Below are 18,618 nucleotides of genomic sequence, written 5' to 3'. Positions count from 1 at the left end.
GTTCTGCTAAAAGCTGCTTTACAGGGGGGCTTTTTCTACTCGAGCTCAGCAGAAGGAACAAAGCTGTATTTCTCCCTCATGTGCTAGACTTTGCAAATGTTGGCACAGCATGACCAGTCCTCAGGCAGAACACGTGGATCTCATGAACACACATGGTAAAACAAAGTCTCAGCCACAATAAATCCAGGAGCACTGCAGGGGAAGCCTGCTCTCTGCACAGAAAGACACAGCACTGCAACCTTGTAAGCACTCTGCCCAGGGCTCAGGCCATCTACCATCCACAGCAGATTCCCCTAGCTCTCCTCCACACACTCTTCAGAAAACCATGGAGAGGACAGTAGGATGCAGTTTTGGGTGAAGCAGGGTGTGAGAAAAGTTGTATTAAATCTAATCAAAATGGCTGCTGTGAGATTAGGTGCAAGTAAAAGCTCCCTAATGGTAAAAGCAATTTGGAACTGAACAGCTGCCAAAAGATCACTGGTGGGGAAAAATAAAAGAAAGTAAGATAAATCAATAGCAACATTCAAAAAAAAAAAGAGATTAGCCAATACACTCAGAAACAGTTTATGGGAAAAGGCTGCACACAATGGTCAGGGATCATTATCCACCCACCTGCAGGGGAAGCTAGGTATCCCAAGCTAGTTTTCATTTAAAGAGGGCAGCTTTGGCCAAGGAAAAAGCTCCCAGTATCTGTTAATCTAAAAGCTCTATGATGCACGTGACATCAAATCTGCATCAGCAAATGCTGGAAGCTTTCTTCAGCAGACCGGGGACAAGAACACCTTGTTCATTAGTCCTGTGTCTCAAGTACCCTGGAATCCACTCCAACCTTTTTCACAGTTTGTTCAGACTCCATCTTTAAGTTAATTCCCCCTCCAGTTCCTATGGGGACTGCCAACATATTTGGGGTAAGGCAATTGCTATCTAGTCCAAGGCATTTCTCTACTATCTGTGCTTGTATGAAAACAGAGGAATAATCTCTAGTCCTTCCTGGCTCAAAACTTCTCAAAAGAGAGGAAGGGCAGGGGGCAAGAGAGAGAAGCAAGTTATTTCTTCCTAGGCTGACTCTGGAATATCAGAATCATAGAATTGTTAGGGTTGGAAGGGACCTCAAGGATCAGCTAGTTCCAACCCCCCTGAACAGGCAGGGACACCTCACACTAGATCAGGCTGGCCTAAGCCTCATCCAGCCTGGTCTTAAACACCTCCAGGGATGGGGCCTCAACCACTTCTCTGGGCAACCTGTTCCAGTGTCTCACCACCCTCTCATGGGAAAAATTTCTTCCTAACATCCAATCCATTTGTAGTTTGCTCCATTCCCATTAGTCCTATCACTCCCTGGCACCCTAAAAAGTCCCTCCCCAGCTTTCTTGTAGCCACCTTCAGATACTGGAAGGCCACAATTAGGTCTCCTTGGAGCCTTCTCCTCTCCAGACTGAACAGTCCCAACTCCCTCAGTCTGTCCTCATAGGAGAGGAGCTCCAGCCCTCTGATCATCCTCATGGCCCTTCTCTGGACATGTTCCAGCACATCCAGATCCTTCCTGTAATAGGGGCTCCAGAACTGGACACAGTACACCAGATAAGGTCTCACCAGAGCAGAGTAGAGAGAGAGAATCACCTCCCTTGACCTGCTGACTGTGCTAGAATTCCACAAGACAGGTAAGAAGCAGTGAGACATCTACAAGAGAAACCCCTGCCATGTAAAACCATAAAAGTGTGACTTCAGCTGTTTGTAAGCAATTCCAATTTTGTTTACACTAATTAGAAAAATAAATTAAATAGAGGAGCCCACTACACTACATGAACATTCATTGTGGTTCTCAGGTGTTAATGCAATAGCTACCTTGTCATCTGAAAAATCAGATTGTACTAGAGCATCAGCTATCCACACAAATGCCAACTGTCTGCAGTGGAGAGAACACCAACAGTCCCTGAGCTTTCCTCTAAGAGTCACAGGATCACAGGATGTCAGGGGTTGGAAAGGACACAAAGAGATCATCGATTCCAACCCCCGCTGCCAGAGCAGTACCATGCAATCTAGCTCAGGACACAGAGGAACACATCCAGATGGGCCTTGAAAGTCACCAGAGAAGGAGACTCCACAACCTCTCTGGGTAGCCTATTCCAGTGCTCTGTGAGCCTTCCAGTAAAGAATTTCCCCCTTGTGTTGAGATAGAACCTCCTGTGCTGCAGCTTACATCCATTGCCCCTTGTCCTATCCCAGGGTGCAACTGAGCAGAGCCTGTCCCCTCCCTCTCGACACCCAGCCCTCAGATATTTATAAACATTTATTAAATCCTCTCTAAATCTTCTCTTTTCCAGACTAAACAGCCCCAGGGCCCTCAGCCTCTTCTCATCAGGAAGTGCTCCAGTCCCTTCATCATCCTCAGAGCCCTCTGCTGGATCCTCTCCAGCAGATCCCTGTCCCTCTCAAACTGGGGAACCCCAAACTGAACGCAGTACTCAAGATGAGTTCAAGCAGTGAACATTTGCACATGGAAGCAGCTAAATCCACACAGAGCTATACAATCCCTGCTCTATGCAAGAAAGAGGCCAGGGCCTTTAATGGCTGAAACACTGCAAATGTGCCATGCATATGTCAGTTAAGCTCTTGTTACATTTTCCTAGCAGAATTAGTATTTATGAGCCAGATTGCAGTTTGTTTCCATGCACTTAACCTTTCAGTCTCCAGTGCCTATTGTGCATCCCTCAAGAAGGTGCCTGTGTAATTGACTGTGACACCTCAGGCACGTCTGGGGCGACCACAGGGTACTTAACACAATTACAGTTCCACCCATGACTCGTTAAGAACAGACTCAAGGAGTATGCAGTTACATTACAGTGAGATTGAATGTGCTAATAATATTCTTTAATAGGTGCATGTTTGGTGATGGCTTATTGAGATTATTCAGGAGATTATGCCAACAGCCAGTTTATACTAGGAAAAAGCTTCTCCACTCTTTTCTAGAGGAGGGGAGAAAGGTATCAATTTTAACAAGGAGAAAATGCTAGAAAGAAAACCAAACCCCATTAAAGACAAGAATCATTGCTTCTGCTGAGGAGTTTCTGTAATTCAGAGGAATTCTCTTTCACAGCTGCTGAAGTAGTCACTTATCACAGGATCACAAAGGATCACAGGATGTTAGGGGTTGGAAGGGACCTCCAGAGATCTTCGAGTCCAACCTCCCTACCAGAGCAGGACCAGAGAATCCAGCACAGGTCACACAGGAACACATCCAAATGGGTCTTGAAAGCCTCCAGAGGAGTCTCCACAATCTCACAACTTCTCTGGGTTCCAGAGCCTGTTCCAGTGCTCTGGGGCCCTCACAGGGAAGAAGTTCTTCCTCATGTTGAGATGAAACCTCCTGTGCTGTAGTTTATATCCATTGCCCCTTTTCCTATCACAGGGAGCAAGTCAGCAGAGCCTGTCCCTGTCCCCTCCCTCTTGACCCCCAGCCCTCAGATATTTATAAACATTGATTAAATCCCCTCTCAGTCTTCTCCAGACTAAACAGCCCCAGGGCTCTCAACCTCTCCTCATCAGGCAGTGCTCCAGACCCCTCAGCATCCATTGGACTCTCTCTGGCAGATCCCTGTCCCTCTTGAACTGCAGAGCCCAGAATTTGGTGAAGTATTCCAGGTGAGGTCTCACCAGGGCAGAGTAGAGGGGGAGGAGAACCTCCTTGCATCTGCTGGACACACTCCTTTGAATGCACCCTGTGAATTGCTCAAAGTGCCCAGCCAGCCAGATCCAGCGGCTGGGGGAGATTGTAAAGAGTTCTGTTGGGTGAGAATGAGCAGGCAAATGAAATGCAACACCACCGAATGCTCTCAGCCCCTGTCTATTTCCCAAACGGAGAATACATGTTGTAGTTTTTAGAGTTCCTGTAATATTTACTTTCTTTGGAAGAGATTATATGTGTTTATATAACCTATACCAAATGTTGAAGTACAGCATAAAACAGATTACTTCCCCCCCCCTCCAATCCTAAGCTTGACAGCATCTAAAGATTAGGTACAAACAAGTCTAACAACTCTGCTCCACCATACAGCACCCACCACTAGCATTTCTAGGTCATGCACAAGCAGCCCTGGGAAGACAGAACACACCAAGCTTGTCACCTCAGAATTAGCACACTGCTGCTGCTGTTCTGGTTTGGGGTTTTTTCCCCCCCCTGTCTGTACATCTTACTTGGGCACGAGGCTGAAAGGGAAACCTTGAGAATTAGGGTTTTTAAATCACTACACTGCTTATCACTGCACCACACCGTCACAAAATGAAATGCATCTTCTATTTTCATTCACTGTGACCTAATTGCAGGCAGGACTCAGGAAAAAAACTAAAATCCATTAGGCTCAGAGAGTCAATAGAGTCAATTATGCAGCCTTCACTCTGACAAAATTGCCACTGATTTGTATGCCAAATGCCTGTATTTCCTCAGCCCAGTGCAGAACTAATGCAGTGTCTTTACACACAAGTAACCAGCTGGGAGAGATGAAATTCTGACTGTGTTGAGCTTGATAGGATTTTTGCTACCAGTCTCAGTGGAGGGAGATGGTTATTACAGAGTCACATTATTAATCAGGTTGGAAAAGACCTTTGAGGTCATCAAGTCCAACCTATCACCCTACACCATCTAATCAACTAAACCATGGCACCAAGTGCCTCATCCAGTTTCTTTTTTAAACACTTCCAGGGATGGTGACTCCCTGGGCAGCCCATTCCAATGGCCATTCACTCTGTCTGTGAAGAATTTCTTCCTCACATCCAGCTCAAACTTCCCCTGGTGCAGCTTGAGACTGAGTCCTCTCATTCTGGCACTGTGGCCTGGGAAAAGAGACCAACCCCCACCTGGCTACAGCCTCCCTTCAGATAATTGTAGACAGCAAGAAGGTCTCCCCTGAGCCTCCTTTTCTCCAGGCTAAACACCCCCAGCTCCCTCAGCCTCTCCTCACAGGGCTGTGCCCCAGACCCCTCCCCAGCCTCTGGACACATTCCAGCATCTCCACATCTTTCTTATATGAAGGGACCCAGAACTGGACACAGGATTCAAGATGTGGCCTAATCAGTGCTGAGCACAGTGCACAATGACTCCCCTGCTCCTGCTGGCCACACTATTGCTGATGCAGGCCAGGATGCCATTGGCCTTCTTGGCCACCTGGGCACACTGCTGGCTCGTGTTCAGCTGCTGTTGACCAGTACCCCCAGGTCCCTCTCTGCCTGGCTGCTCTCCAGCCACTCTGTCCCAGCCTGTGGCACTGCATGGGGTTGCTGTGACCAAAGCACTGCCTCATAAAGTGGAAAAGTCACACATAAAAAGGGCTGTCTTGTGGCTAAATAAATGGCTTTTAAACATCACTGAAGGCCTTTCAAACCATAGAAAAATGCAAGATGAAGCAGGGTTTCATCAAAGCCTTCCAAAGCACTGTAGATTCCTTGCTTACAAATACTGTCCTCGCATCTGGCAGCAGGCTGAACACTGTCTCAGTGCCTTACTTCCTCTGTGGCAGAATTCTGGAGTTGTCACAATCATTATTCTCCCTTGTGTTAACCTTCTTCCTGATGCCATTGTCCACCTACACATGTAAATCAATCCTCCTTCTCTTCTGCAGATTTTTGACCTGCCCAATCTCCCTGTGCCTACAGAATACTCTGTGCAGTTACAAGACAGAGAAAAACCTCATCTGGTCCAAAGAGGGAGCATCAAATGGCCTCCTGCATGCACTGTACAAGTGAAATCAAACTGTGATCTTGGGAAAGCAACTTAACTGCTGTTCCATTATTACCTAATCTTTTGTGACAGGCTTTGGAATCAGCCCATAAGCATATCCTCAGGTGGCAACCCATCCAACAAAGGAAGTTCATGATCAAGATGTTATTAGCTGTCTGAGAGGCAAGCTGCAAGTATCTGAGATTTTACTGGAGAATATCTGTATTTCAATATTAACAACAGTAACACTCAATAAAGTTTTATGTACTGTATGCTGTGGAATTGGCTGTCAAGCTATGGTTTGCATTTAAAGGCCACTGGGTAGCTCAGAGACTACTAGGTTCAAGCACAAAATACCTTATGGCTTAAAAATAAAAATCAAAATAGAGGGACAAAACTCTAACTGCTTTCCTTAGCCAGGAACAGAGTCCTCCCCATAACACATCATGCTCATGTTTATTGCTGCTTAGAATTTCCTGTTAAAACAGAAGGAAGAGTGTGGAACTTCTTAGCATCCCTTCCCTCCTTATGGTGAGACCTTTCCCAACCATCTCTCCCCTTCCAAAACAGTTGTCACATATCATGGAATCATAGAATGGTCTGGGTTGGAAGAGACCTCCAAAGGTCATCCAGTCCAACCTCCCCACAGTCAGCAGGGACATCCCCAACTAGATCAGGTTGCCCAGGGCCTCATCGAGCCTCACCTTGAAAATCTTCAGGGAAGGAGCCTCAGGCACCTCCCTGGCAAACCTGTTTGAGTAATCCACCACCCTCACAGTAAAAAAACTTGTTCCTAATATCCAGTCTAAATCTGCTCTTTAGTTTGAAGCCATTGCCCTTCATCCTGTCACTGCAGGCCTTTGCAAACAGTCTCTCTCCAGCCTTCCTGTAGCCCCCTTCAGGTACTGGCAGGCTGCTATTAGGTCTCCCTGGAGCCTCCTCTTCTCCAGGCTGAACACCCCCAGCTCCCTCAGCCTGTCCTCGTAGCAGAGGTGCTCCAAGCCCTGGATCATTTTTGTGGCCCTCTGTTGTGGTGGGAAGCATCGAGCAGGCAATCAATATGATTGGTAATCAGGCTTCAACTTTATTGTTTGAAAACACAGCTTATATAGTATCTTCAGCAACTAAATATGCACAGGTGTCATTATTCTATTAGCTATTAGTCCAGGGTTACATCACATTGTCCATCCTACTTGCTGTTAGGCCTACGAGCAACTCCACAACCTCCTTTCTCAGTAGGTCTTTGTTTCGCATATATGCTTTGTTTCACATACTACTATCTTGTAAGTAACTATTTCACATGCTGCTATCTTATGAGAAACTGCAAGCACAGTCACAGGGCTGTGGTGACCTTGCTACATCAGCATGCCAGCTAAGCTGTGAGCAGTAACCAACAAGATGGAGTCTGGCCTATACACTCTGATCAAACAGCTGTTCCATAGAACCATGTCCCTGCAATTCAAGCCATTCCTCAACAGCCCTCCTCCGGACCTGCTCCATCAGGTCCATGTCCTTCCTATACTGAGCTCTCCAGACCTGGACACAGTACTCCAGGTGAGGTGTCACCAGAGCAAAGTGTCAGAATCACCTCTCCAGATCTGCTGGCAATGCTGCTTTTGATACAGCCCAGGATGTGATTTGCCTTCTGTGCTGCAAGCTCACACTGCCTGCTCATGTCCAGCTTTTCATCCATCACCACCCTCAAGTCCTTTTCCTCAGGGCTGCTTTCTATCACCTTCTCCCCGAGCCTGTATTGATAGTGAGGATTATTCTGGCCCAGATGCAGATCCCTGCACTTGCTCTTGTTGGACCTCATGAGTTTCACCTGGGCCCAGCTCTCCAGCTTGTCCTGGTCCCTCTGGATGCCATCCTGTCCCTCTGGTGTATCAGCAACACCACACAGCTTGGTATTATCAGAATCACCAAGTCACAGAATCACCAAGGTTGGAAGAGACCTCAAAGATCTTCACACTTGCTGATGGTGCCTTCAATCCCCCTGGTCTATATCACTGATAAAAATATTAAAGAGCAGGGTCCCAGTACAGACTCCTGAGGGACACCACTGTCACTGCTCTCCATCTGCACTTCAAGCCATTAAGAACCCCCCTGGATACAACCATCATACACATAGAGTTGAGAGTCTCCATTCCTACTGATGCTAAATGCAGTGAATATTAAATACTGTTTCTTCTAGGGGAAAGGAAAAAACAAAGCCCCTGGACACATCACACATTATTTCAAGGTATTGTTTTCTTCACTACTGTCAAGCTGAATATACATTTTGAAATCTGCTGGTTCAGCCTCAAGAAATGGAAACCCAAGAGGCGTTTCTACACGACCCTAAGACCAGGGTGCACACAGCCTCATTGCAAACAGCATTATAGAATCATGTTAGGGTTGGAAGGGACCTCAAGGATCATCCAGTTCCAACACCCCTGCCATGGGCAGGGACACCTCACACTACAGCAGGTTGCTCACAGCCACATCCAGCCTGGCTGCAAAAACCTCCAGGCATGAAGCTTCCACCACCTCCCTGGGCAACCTGTGCCAGTGTCTCACCACCCTCATGGGGAAGAACTTCTTCCTATCATCCAATCTGAATCTACCCATTTCTATTTTTTTTCCATTCCCCCTAGTCCTGTCATTACCTGACACCCTCATGGAGTGATCAGAAACCATGCCCTGTGCTCTGGTCACAAGTGTCAGCTACTCAAAACAGTAATAGATGAAGGAGAGAGCAAGAGTTCAAGACCATACCACAAAACCTAAATCTACTTCTGTTTCACTGAGAAATGTCCACAGTTTGGTCAGGGAGGAGAGGATGAGATGGAGCCCAGAGCTTTGTGGTCAGTTAACAGGAGGAGGACCAGTAGCTCAGCTCTGATGTAAATGTACAGAGAGGCAAGGCTGGAAGTTCACTCTTAACATAGATGTTCATCCTCCTCTGTGACATCAAAGCACCTCTGGGCATGGCAGAGAGGAGTTCAGCATCACTGGAATCCCCCCCAAGCTGTTCTTGATAATGTATTTTGTCTTGCTGTAATACATCCCTATTCTAAGTGGTCCATAACCTTCAAACACTGTGGGGTTTTTCTCTGTTGGGTTTTTGTTTGTTTTGGGTTTGATTGGGTGCTTTTTTTTCTCCTCTCCACATCTTCCTGTCATCACCTAGCTAGAAGCTCTTTCCATTTGGAAAGTCACTCTTTCTATCCTTCCTATCACTTGGCTGCTCCGTCTGTGGTCACCAGTTACAAACATCACTGAGAAACCCAGCACAGACTGAGATTCCACACCCAGACCTCTTGCTAGGCATTTGCCAATAGCAAGTTAAAAAACCTCTCCAAACTTTCTTTGGGGGGAAAAGGCTGCCACTGTGTAATCTGATAGGCTAAGTGCCTCCCTCTGCCACAAGGGCAATCTGCGTCCTGACATCTAGCTGGTGGACAATGCTAAGGTTTTATAGAGGACCATAAATATTGACTATTTCCCCTTGCAGTGGTGAGATGCAGATCTAAAGCCATTATACTTCATTTTGATACTTAATATAAATATTTAAAATCTCAGTTTCTGATACTGCTCAGCAGCTAAGGCCTTTGGGGACCTCAGTCTATCCTCACTGATGGCTGTGTCCCACAGCCCTGCTTTTACAGCATTAAGACAACCCACTGCTGTGCACATCTCTCTCTTCCTCAGCAGTCACAAATAAAGCTAGAAACTGGGGCAGGATGGGCAAGAAGGAGAAATGCAGCTTCATCAGCTGACAGCATTCATGTTATAGGAGAGCAAGTTGCACAGCAACATCCACAGCTTAATTTCTCCAGTACTTTTGTGGCAGGAATAAGAAAGGAAAGACAAAAGCTAAAGCAAAATCATCTCAGATCAATGCACTGGACTGCTTCCAATATTTCAGTCCTCTGATAACACAAAACAGTGGAGACAAGGCTGACTGGCCTGCCAAGGAACTCTGCTGCAGGTTGTGAAAATAAGAGCTGGGTTTTCAGGGTAGGAGTTGAAAGATCTGAATTCTTGTTTCTGCTTTACAATATGTGTGTTCAGTGAATTATTTCAGTCCAAATAAAAGCCATTACTGCTTCAGGTTAGGCAGCAATTTGAGCATCAAGAAGACAAACAACACCATTGACAGATGAACCTGAACATCATGTTCCCACTCCTGAATTCAAGCCACAAACATCTAGTGAGCAGAAAGAGCAGCTAAGTGATTGGAAGGATAGAAATAGTGATTTTCCAAATGGAAAGAGCTTCTTGCTAGGTGATGACAGGAGGATGGGAAGAGAGAAGAAAACCCAACCAACCAAACCAAACCAACCACCCAAAGAAAAGCCCCACAGTGTTTGAAGGTTATGGACCATTTAGAACAGGGACATGTATTACAGCAAGACAAAATATCTTATCAGGAAGAGCTTCCTGAGAGGAAGGTGCCTTAGACTGTGAGTATTATCCCAAAAGTATTGCAGCAACTCAAATGGATTTTTGCATCTAATCTTAAGAAGCCCATAAGGAAGTGCTTTGAGATCTACCTAATTCAGAAGCCTTAGAATCAAGCCATGAAACTGGGTATACAGTATGACCAAGCAAGGACCAACTGGGAGACAAAATCCATGACTTCGAAACATATTTTCAAATTGCTGTGGAGTTTCTGTCCCTCTCTTCCCCCTCCAGTGTGAACAGGCATCAACAGAATCATATGAAGCAATAAAATAAAGAGGAAAAAATGTCTGCTGGGCACTCTGGCAGAGCTGAAGTTAAGCTGGCAGGAAACCCAAACCATGCTGCTTGTTTTATTGTCCGCATTTATTCAATTCACTTCTTCCCTCTATACCCAGACACTAAGTGCATGGATACCATTTGATGTGTATGCAGTCACCATTCATACCCTGCATCTGCTTTGTATTACAAACATTTTAACTTCTACTGATGTTCAAACAGGGATGGCCTCTAGGAAGCACAGCTGCTGACAGAATAGAGGGAGATTGTCTGAGGCAGAAAAAAAAATGCCAACTACACACTGGGAAGGCTACACAGAATCACACACAGAATGTTAGGGGCTGGGAGAGCCCTCAAAGGATCATCCAGCCCATGACCCCTGCCAGAGCAGGATCACCTAGAGCAGATCACACAGGAATGCATCCAGGAGGGTTTTGAACATCTCTAGAGAAGGAGGCTCTACAACCCCCCTGGGCAGCCTGTTCCAGTGTTCTGTCACCCTCACAGGGAAAAAAAAAATTCCTCGTTTCCATGGAACTTCCTATGCCTCACCTTCTACTCTTGCCCCTTGTGCTGTCATTGGGCATCACCCAGCAGAGCCTGGCTCCATCCCCTTGGCACTCATTCTGCACATCTTTATAAACATGAGTGAGGTAACCCATTAGTCTCCTTTTCTCCAAGCTCAAGAGCCCCAGCTCCCTCAGTTTCTCCTCATAAGGAAGATGTTTGTGGCTCTGTGCTGGAGTCTTTCAAGCAGTTCCCTGAGGTCCTTCCTGAACTGAGTGGCCCACAATATTCCAGATGTGGCCTCACCAGGGCAGAGCAGATGGGGAAGAGAACCTCTCTGACCTACTAACCACAGCCCTTCGAATCCAGCCCAGAACGGCATTGGCCTTCTTGGCCACAAGATCACATTGCTCAGAATTTACCAAGAGCCAGTGACAAGCAAATCTCAGTGGGAGATGCTGGAGATTTACTGCTTTGGAAATTCAGTAACACACACACATGGGAGAAGCTGACCAGGCAACTTGAAATTACTTCTCTGCCCTTCATCTATAGAGTGTTAAGACAAATGTGCAATTTTGAGCAACTGGCAGTAAGAAATAATTAATGAATCCAGTAGGAAGTTTTCCCTTCTTTACTCAATTTCAAATTCTGTCACTGCCTGTCAGCAAAATTTCACTGAGGCAAAAAAAAAAATCAGGTTTTCATTAATCAGTACTTAAAGCCTGAGGGCAAGCTTTGGAGCCTGAAAAATAAACTGCTCCAGTGCAGATGGAACCCTAATTTAGACACATGTCAGCAGATCTTTGAAATCTCTGTATTTTAAAGTTCTATGGTCTTCCCAGCTAGGCTCCAGGTTGTTTGGATCTCTGCTTGCCCTTAAGATTAAAGAGAAGGCAGTAGGAAGGAAGGAAGAAATTACACCTTTAAAAAAGTTGCCATTTCTGCAGCAGTCTTCCCTTTATACAAGGCTTCTCTCATAAAGAGTGAATGCAGTTACAGCTGTGGCTATTGCACAGAACAAAAACTCTGTCTGGATGATGCATCTTGTAGAGAACACTGCAGGTTTTCCTGGGTTATTCTGTATACAGTATTTACATTATCACCCATTCCCCACTCATGGCTGACAGTGACCTGTATTTCCCACCCATTCAAGCCTGTGCAATACTGGATGAATCCAATGAACAAACATTTTCTATTTATGTGACCTAAGGCTTGCATGAAGTGGAGATACATGTACAGTGATCAGAAGAACTACAGATGCAGTGCCACAGAGCTGTTTCATACTGAAATGTCCCAGCATTGGTATCTTCCCTGGCTCTTTACATTTCTGCTTTACAGAGATACACTGCTACTGTTCTTGTATCATTACAATTTTCTGGATACCAAGGATTTTAGCTTCCTAACAGAAAACACCTTAGCTCTCCACTGAAGGAGCATACACAAATCCTGACCTGGTAGGAAATGCACACAGATTGAGATTCTAAAGCATGAGATGTTATCTGACATAGCTGGTGTTCAAAAATTATCACTATTACTTAGAGCATCACACTACTTGTATCAGATACTATCAGTCTTCCTTTCAGGCATCTGACTACTCAAAGGAGAATACAGCTTGTAAGAAATCAGTGCAAGTAACACATCCTTAAAGAGGCTTATCTTAGTAACTAAAGATGAGAGATCTCTAGATTTACCTGTATCAAGTTCTCAGATATTCAGCAGTATTTAGCTTCATAGTATTGAAAGGCTGCCACAGTACAGCTTCCCAGGACTGCATTAGCAATTACCTTGCATTTTATCCTTGGGAACAGCAGATTTAAGTATTGCTGTGTGCTCAGCATTATGAAGGTATGCTTGTTGAGGCTTAATGCAGTGAAAAGCCAGTAAGTGCACAGCAGCAGCATGTAGGAAGAATTGTAGCACAAGGAATACAGATGCCAGTGACAATATGGTGTGCAATTAATATTTATCATCAGCTATATTCTCCCCAACACAGCAGCATGATTAATGGTATTAATGACAAGTCCCTATTTCCAAATCACTGATCACAATACAATACAGGTTACAGAATTCTTCCACTTTACATAAATTAACCTGACTGCTCAAATGCAAACATGCCTCTTGGGTATTTACAGTTTCCTGCTCCATGCAAAGCAATTAAATGACTTAGTCACTGCATTTGGTGCAGAAAAGGCAGAAGGACTAACCAATGGCAGCTGCAAAATATTTTCACCCCATTTCCCTCGGATTTTAACGTTCAGCAAAGTCAGCATTACCACAGCGTGCCGAGCTGCTGCTGCAGAGAAAACAATGTAAGGAGGAAGATAACAATGATAAGAGCACCTTACCCTTTCTACCGGTGAACCATAGCATGCAATGACGGAACATAGCAGTGACAGATGGCATTGGTGTTAGTAAATGTGAATAAAAGGATAGCAGCAGAGAAATGGTGACTGGCAGACAAGACACAGAAATGTAGATGAAATGAACGCAAGCTGGTTAAGTCTTGAAGCAAAGCTCCACCTTTAAGGCAAGTGTTGCCTCTAGTCTCCTCATAATAGAGCATTAAGTTCTATTGGGATACAAATTGCAACCTTCAGACCAGTCTTGATTCTCTTCACAGGGAAGCGCACAATCGCATCTTGATATCGGAGAGCAGAAACAGTTTGTAAGCAAAACCCATCATCAGAAGCCCGTTACTTCCTCCCCTGGAGTGATTTATTCTTTACAGTTTTAATCTCCAAATCCTGCCAGAGCTACAGTCTTTTTCTATCACGTATGTGTCCACTGCAGATGCAAAATCCCTGCCTAACCTGCAGCACTCCTGGATCCAGAACGTTCTCAGCGTGCTCATTCACGCTGTTCTGCTGCCAAACATTTTAAATCATCCATCAAACACAAGTGGAATCTATTATAAGAAGGGGAAAAAAAAAAAACAAAACACCACCAAAACCAACAAACAATCTCTTCTGTCAGCTCACCCTGAAAATGGAAGGTTTTCTGATCAACAGTTATCGTGAAGGTGCTGTCATCCTCATCGTCTATACCAATCACAGCTCCCTGTGAAACAAAGAACAAAATCCTGATAAGGCAAGCAGTGACATCAGCAGCACACACTCTATCACTACAGCCCTGGCACTGAAAAAGCATCGGCAGATGAGAAGCTAACAAGAGCAGAAAGAGCCTCTGTTTAGTCACAGGATGCAAGTCGGTTCTTAAAATGGTATTTTTAGTTGCAGAGGGGGGGGAAAAAAACCAACCCCAAACCACCACCAAACCCAGGAGTTATTTGTGCAGCTGTGATTTTTCCAGCTAATGAAATGCAGCTTTTAGCTGTGCAGTGGAGGTGGCGTTAGGCTACGGCATCACTGAAGCAAGCAGCTTTCCACTACGTTCCACCTTATGCTTCAAAAGGGAGTGAGGAAGCAATATTTGGTACCTGCTCTGCCTGGATAAAACTACTAATTTGTAGATGCTCTGTAAAAAGAAGCTCCTGACCTGATTTTTTTATCTGCCAGTCTGTAAAACATAATAAGAAGTCATCCCAGCAGAATGGATTTGGTGCATCGTGTCATGTCACTGGTACACTGCGTGATCTGAGTCGCAGTCCCTCAGTAAATATCAACAGTAAGGCACCAGGAGATACCAAAAGCTTTGTCTTCTAATTCCTCGTGAATGATGAGAAGGAAATGCAAACAAATTGCAGAGTTAAAGGCCATCTGTGCTTGGCTATTTACAAAGCTATCCACATCTTCACTCCTGCCACCACATGCAATAGGAAAAGACAATACTGAAAAAAGGCTTCTGCCAGCTCCAGCAAATGACAGCATTTACTTCAGAAATCACCACTGGATTTGCTCAGTTTCTCTCCTCCTCTCCAGCAGGCACAGCACCTCTTTTATCCTTCCCTCTCCCACAAAACAGCCAGCCAGCCCCGGGAGGTGCACTTATTTAAACAATAAATTCCACCTTTACTCTCAGAGCAAACAGCAAGTTAACAGCAGAGCATCAGTTCCAACAAGTGCTCCATCCAGCCAAGAGTAACTACAGAGCTGGGGGGCAGGTGTGTATCCAGACTGGCCAAAACATAAGGCTTAGGGGCAGAAGGAGCTGAGTCAGTCTTACTCTTGCACATTCTTCATACCCTCTATGTGAGGTTTCTGGCTCGTGTATAGCTGAGACCTTCTCAGGCACCACAAGACAGGCCAGAAGAAACATGTCCTGTTTCAGAACAGCACCAACCATGTGTAATTCAAGGCTACACAGCAGGAAAGGATAACTCCAAACTAGTTTCCCCTTCCTTCCATTCCTCCAAAAGAGTATCTCTCACATACACTTTTCAAGTACAGCTCTGAATTCAGCAACTGAACACGAGCCAGCAGTGTGCCCAGGTGGCCAAGAAAGCCAATGGCATCCTGGCTGGGATTAGAAATGCTGTGTCCAGCAGGAGCAGAGATGTGATAGTCCCCTTGTATTCAGCTCTGGGGAGGCCACACCTCAAGTATTGTGTCCAGTTTGGGGCACCTCAATCCAAGAGAGATGTGGAGGTGCTGGAGCCGGTGCAGAGGAGGGCAAGGAAGCTGGGGAAGGGCCTGGAGAATAAATCTTGTGAAGAGCAACTGAAGGAGCTGGGGATGGTTAGTTTGGAAAAGAGGAGGCTGAGGGGAGACCTCATGGCTCTCTACAACTACCTGAGAGGACATTGGCACTGGTCTCCTCTCACAGGTCATTAGTGATAAACAAGAGGGGACAGCCTCAATCTGCAGCAGGGTAGGTTTAGGCTGGACATTAGGAAGAATTTTTCCCCAGCAAGAGTGGTCAGGCATTGGAATGTGCTGCCCAGGGAGGTGGTGGAGTCACCAAGCCTGGATGTGTTTAAAGGTGGTTTGGATGTGGAGCTTGAGGCTATGGTTTAGGGGTGAGCCTTGTAGAGTAGGGTTCTGGGTTGGACTTGGTGATCCTGAGGGTCTTTTCCAACCTGCATCTTTCTGGGATTCTGTGATCACTGTATGAGGCACCTACAAAGTGTATCCGAGCCAGTATAATGCTGAATACTTTTATTGCCAAGACACAACAACAACCAGCTGACTAGCCACTGCATTTGGAGATTATATGTAATCATACTAGTGTGCCAGGGATGTGACATTGTGGGTCAGTCATGTTGCCAGAATGAGGGCTTTTTGAATATACCAACAGATAAAAAGTGTCTGGTACTTGCAGTGTATGTTTTGCCATGCAGTAACTCAGAAGATCATTGCAAGTTGTACAATATTGCTCTTGTCGCCAGCTACGAACACTCTGTAAGTCAGACACCAAGAACATGACCAAGGTAATCACTCCAGACAATACAGGTACAACTAACAGAAAGCCAAAAAGGTCAGGGAGGACAGCTAAGTCCCACCTCCAGCCCAAGTGGTGGGAGGAAACTGAGGAGCAGGAAGAGCATCCCCCTGTCTGTGATCTCAGCCCAAAGCTGCATGAAGTGCACACACTCCAGCGGCAATGTTGAGGCAAAGGGTTTGAGCATAAGGACAGGAGATGCTTTTTTGCCATGCATATAATACACATGAACAAGCAAAAAAAATCCCCAAAAACTACATTGTGAAAGTTGAAGTGTATATTGCAGAACGCTTAGGCAGGATTTAAGGCATAGGAGGAAGGAAGAATAAACTGCACCAGTACAGGTTAGGAGGTGATCTGCTAGAGAGTAGCCCTGTGGAGAAAAGTTCCCCATGGGACAGCAATGTGCCCTTGTGGCCAAGAAGGCCAATGGGATGCTGGAGTGCATTAAAAGGAGTGTGTCCAGCAGATCCAGGGAGGTTTTCTTCCCCCTCTACTCTGCTCTAGTAAGACGTCACCTGGAATATTGCATCCAGTTCTGAGCTCCCCAGTTCAAGAGGGACAGGATCAAGAGAGTCCAAGAGAGGGCTACAAGGATGATGAGTGGTCTGGAGCACTGCCTTGTGAGGAGAGGCTGAGAGACCTGGGGCTGTTTAGTTTGAAGAAGAGAAGACTGAGAGGGGATTTAATAAATGTTTATAAATAGCTGAGGGCTGGGTGTCAAGAGGGAGGAGACAGGCTCTGCTCAGTTGCACCCGGTGATAGGACAAGGGACAATGGATGGAATCTACAGCACAGAAAGTTCTACCTCAGCATGAGGAAGAACTTCTTCCCTGTGAAGGTCACAGAGCACTGACACAGGCTGCCCAGAGAGATTGTGGAGTCTCCCTCTCTGAAGATTTTCAAGACCCATCTGGATGCATTCCTGTGAGACCTGTGCTAGATTCTATGGTCCTGGTTTGGCAGGGGGCTTGGACTCGATGATCTCCAGAAGTCTCTTCCAATCCCTAACATCCTGTGGTCCTGTACAGATGACACACAGTCCTCTGTGAACACACCTCCCAAGTACATTATGACAATCAACAAAGGAATTTGAAGATGAAACTTCAGGCCAATGAACTGTGTATCAGGAGCAAAAAGGTGAGGAAAAAGCTTTTAAAAATCCACTCAAGAAAAAAGGGAAGTATTGTAGCCAAGCTGCCTAAATTACATGTTTGTTTATATTCACACCTCCAGTCACCAATCAACAATTGCTCTAAACAGAAAACATCTTGGATATAATTTCAGACTGCAGGAGCCCATCTGCTCAGCTATCAGTATCACTGTCATCTGCCAGAAGAGCTGCTTCACAAAGGCAGGGGAAAAAAAGAAAGAAGAAAGATTCCTTCCTCATAAAAAAAGCCACACATTCAAAGGAAGGATGGGGGAGTCAGCAAAACTCCAAGTTGGGGTGGGAGAGTGGCATAGATGAGGAAAGAGAGAGGAATTGGCTTATGTTAAGTACATATAAAAGTGGACCACGTAATATTGCCCACACGGACAGGCTGAGGCCAGCCTCCACACTGACAGCCTCACGACACTACTAAAAGCAGACATGGGGTTTAACAGAATCACAGGATGTTAGGGGTTGGAAGGGACTTTGAAAGACCATCAAGTCCAACCCCCCTGCCAGAGCAGGATCACCTATACCAGTTCAGGAGAGACAGAGACTTGCTGGAGAGAATCCAACAGAGAGCCACAAGGATGATTAGGGGACTTGAGCACCTCCCCTGTGAAGAGAGACTGAGACCTGGGGCTGTTTAGTCTGGAGAAGACTGAGAAGGCATCTCATCAATGTGTATAAATATCTAAGAAGTGGGTGTCAAGTGGAGGGGGCCAAGCTCTTTTTGGTGTTGCACAGTAATAAGACAAGGAACAACAAGTACATGTTTGAACATAGAAGGTTTCACCTCAACACGAGGAGAAACTTCTTTATAGTGAGAGTGACAGAGCACTGGCACAGGCTGCCCACAGAGGTTGTGGAGTCTCCTTCTCTGCATATATTCAAAACTCACCTGGATACATTCCTGTGCCAGTCTACCCTGGGTGATTCTGCTTTGGCAGGGAAGTTGGACTGGATGATCTCTGGAGGTCCCTTCCAAGCTCAAATGTACCATGATCACACAGGAACTCATCCAGGGAGGTTTTGAATATCTCCAGAGGAGACTCAACAACCCCCCTGGGCAGCCTGTTCCACTGTTCTGTCACCCTCACAGTGAAAAAGCATTTCCTCATGTTTCCATGGAACTTCCTATGCCTCAGCTTCCACCATTGCCCCTTGTGCTGTCATTGGGCAT

At 45.7% G+C, this 18,618-nt stretch overlaps 1 protein-coding gene across 2 annotated transcripts in view; it reads right to left on the bottom strand.

The window, feature by feature from the left end:
* The window catches only part of OSBPL9 (oxysterol binding protein like 9), a 92,885-nt gene that overhangs the window by 55,892 nt on the left and 18,375 nt on the right, over nt 1-18,618 (bottom strand). For both annotated transcript variants that reach the window (XM_068140581.1, XM_068140582.1), the window contains exon 3: nt 13,924-14,002. In XM_068140581.1, coding sequence (XP_067996682.1) covers nt 13,924-14,002 — 79 coding nt within the window. The remainder of the gene's footprint in view (nt 1-13,923; nt 14,003-18,618) is intronic.

Source organism: Melanerpes formicivorus, unplaced genomic scaffold (assembly GCF_026170545.1).
Source record: "Melanerpes formicivorus ecotype bairdi unplaced genomic scaffold, bMelFor1.0.p_v2 SCAF_7, whole genome shotgun sequence".
In the NCBI taxonomy this organism is placed as follows: Eukaryota; Metazoa; Chordata; class Aves; order Piciformes; family Picidae; genus Melanerpes; species Melanerpes formicivorus.
Note: the sequence above shows the minus strand (reverse complement) of the source record. Positions and strands in the feature narration are given on the sequence as shown.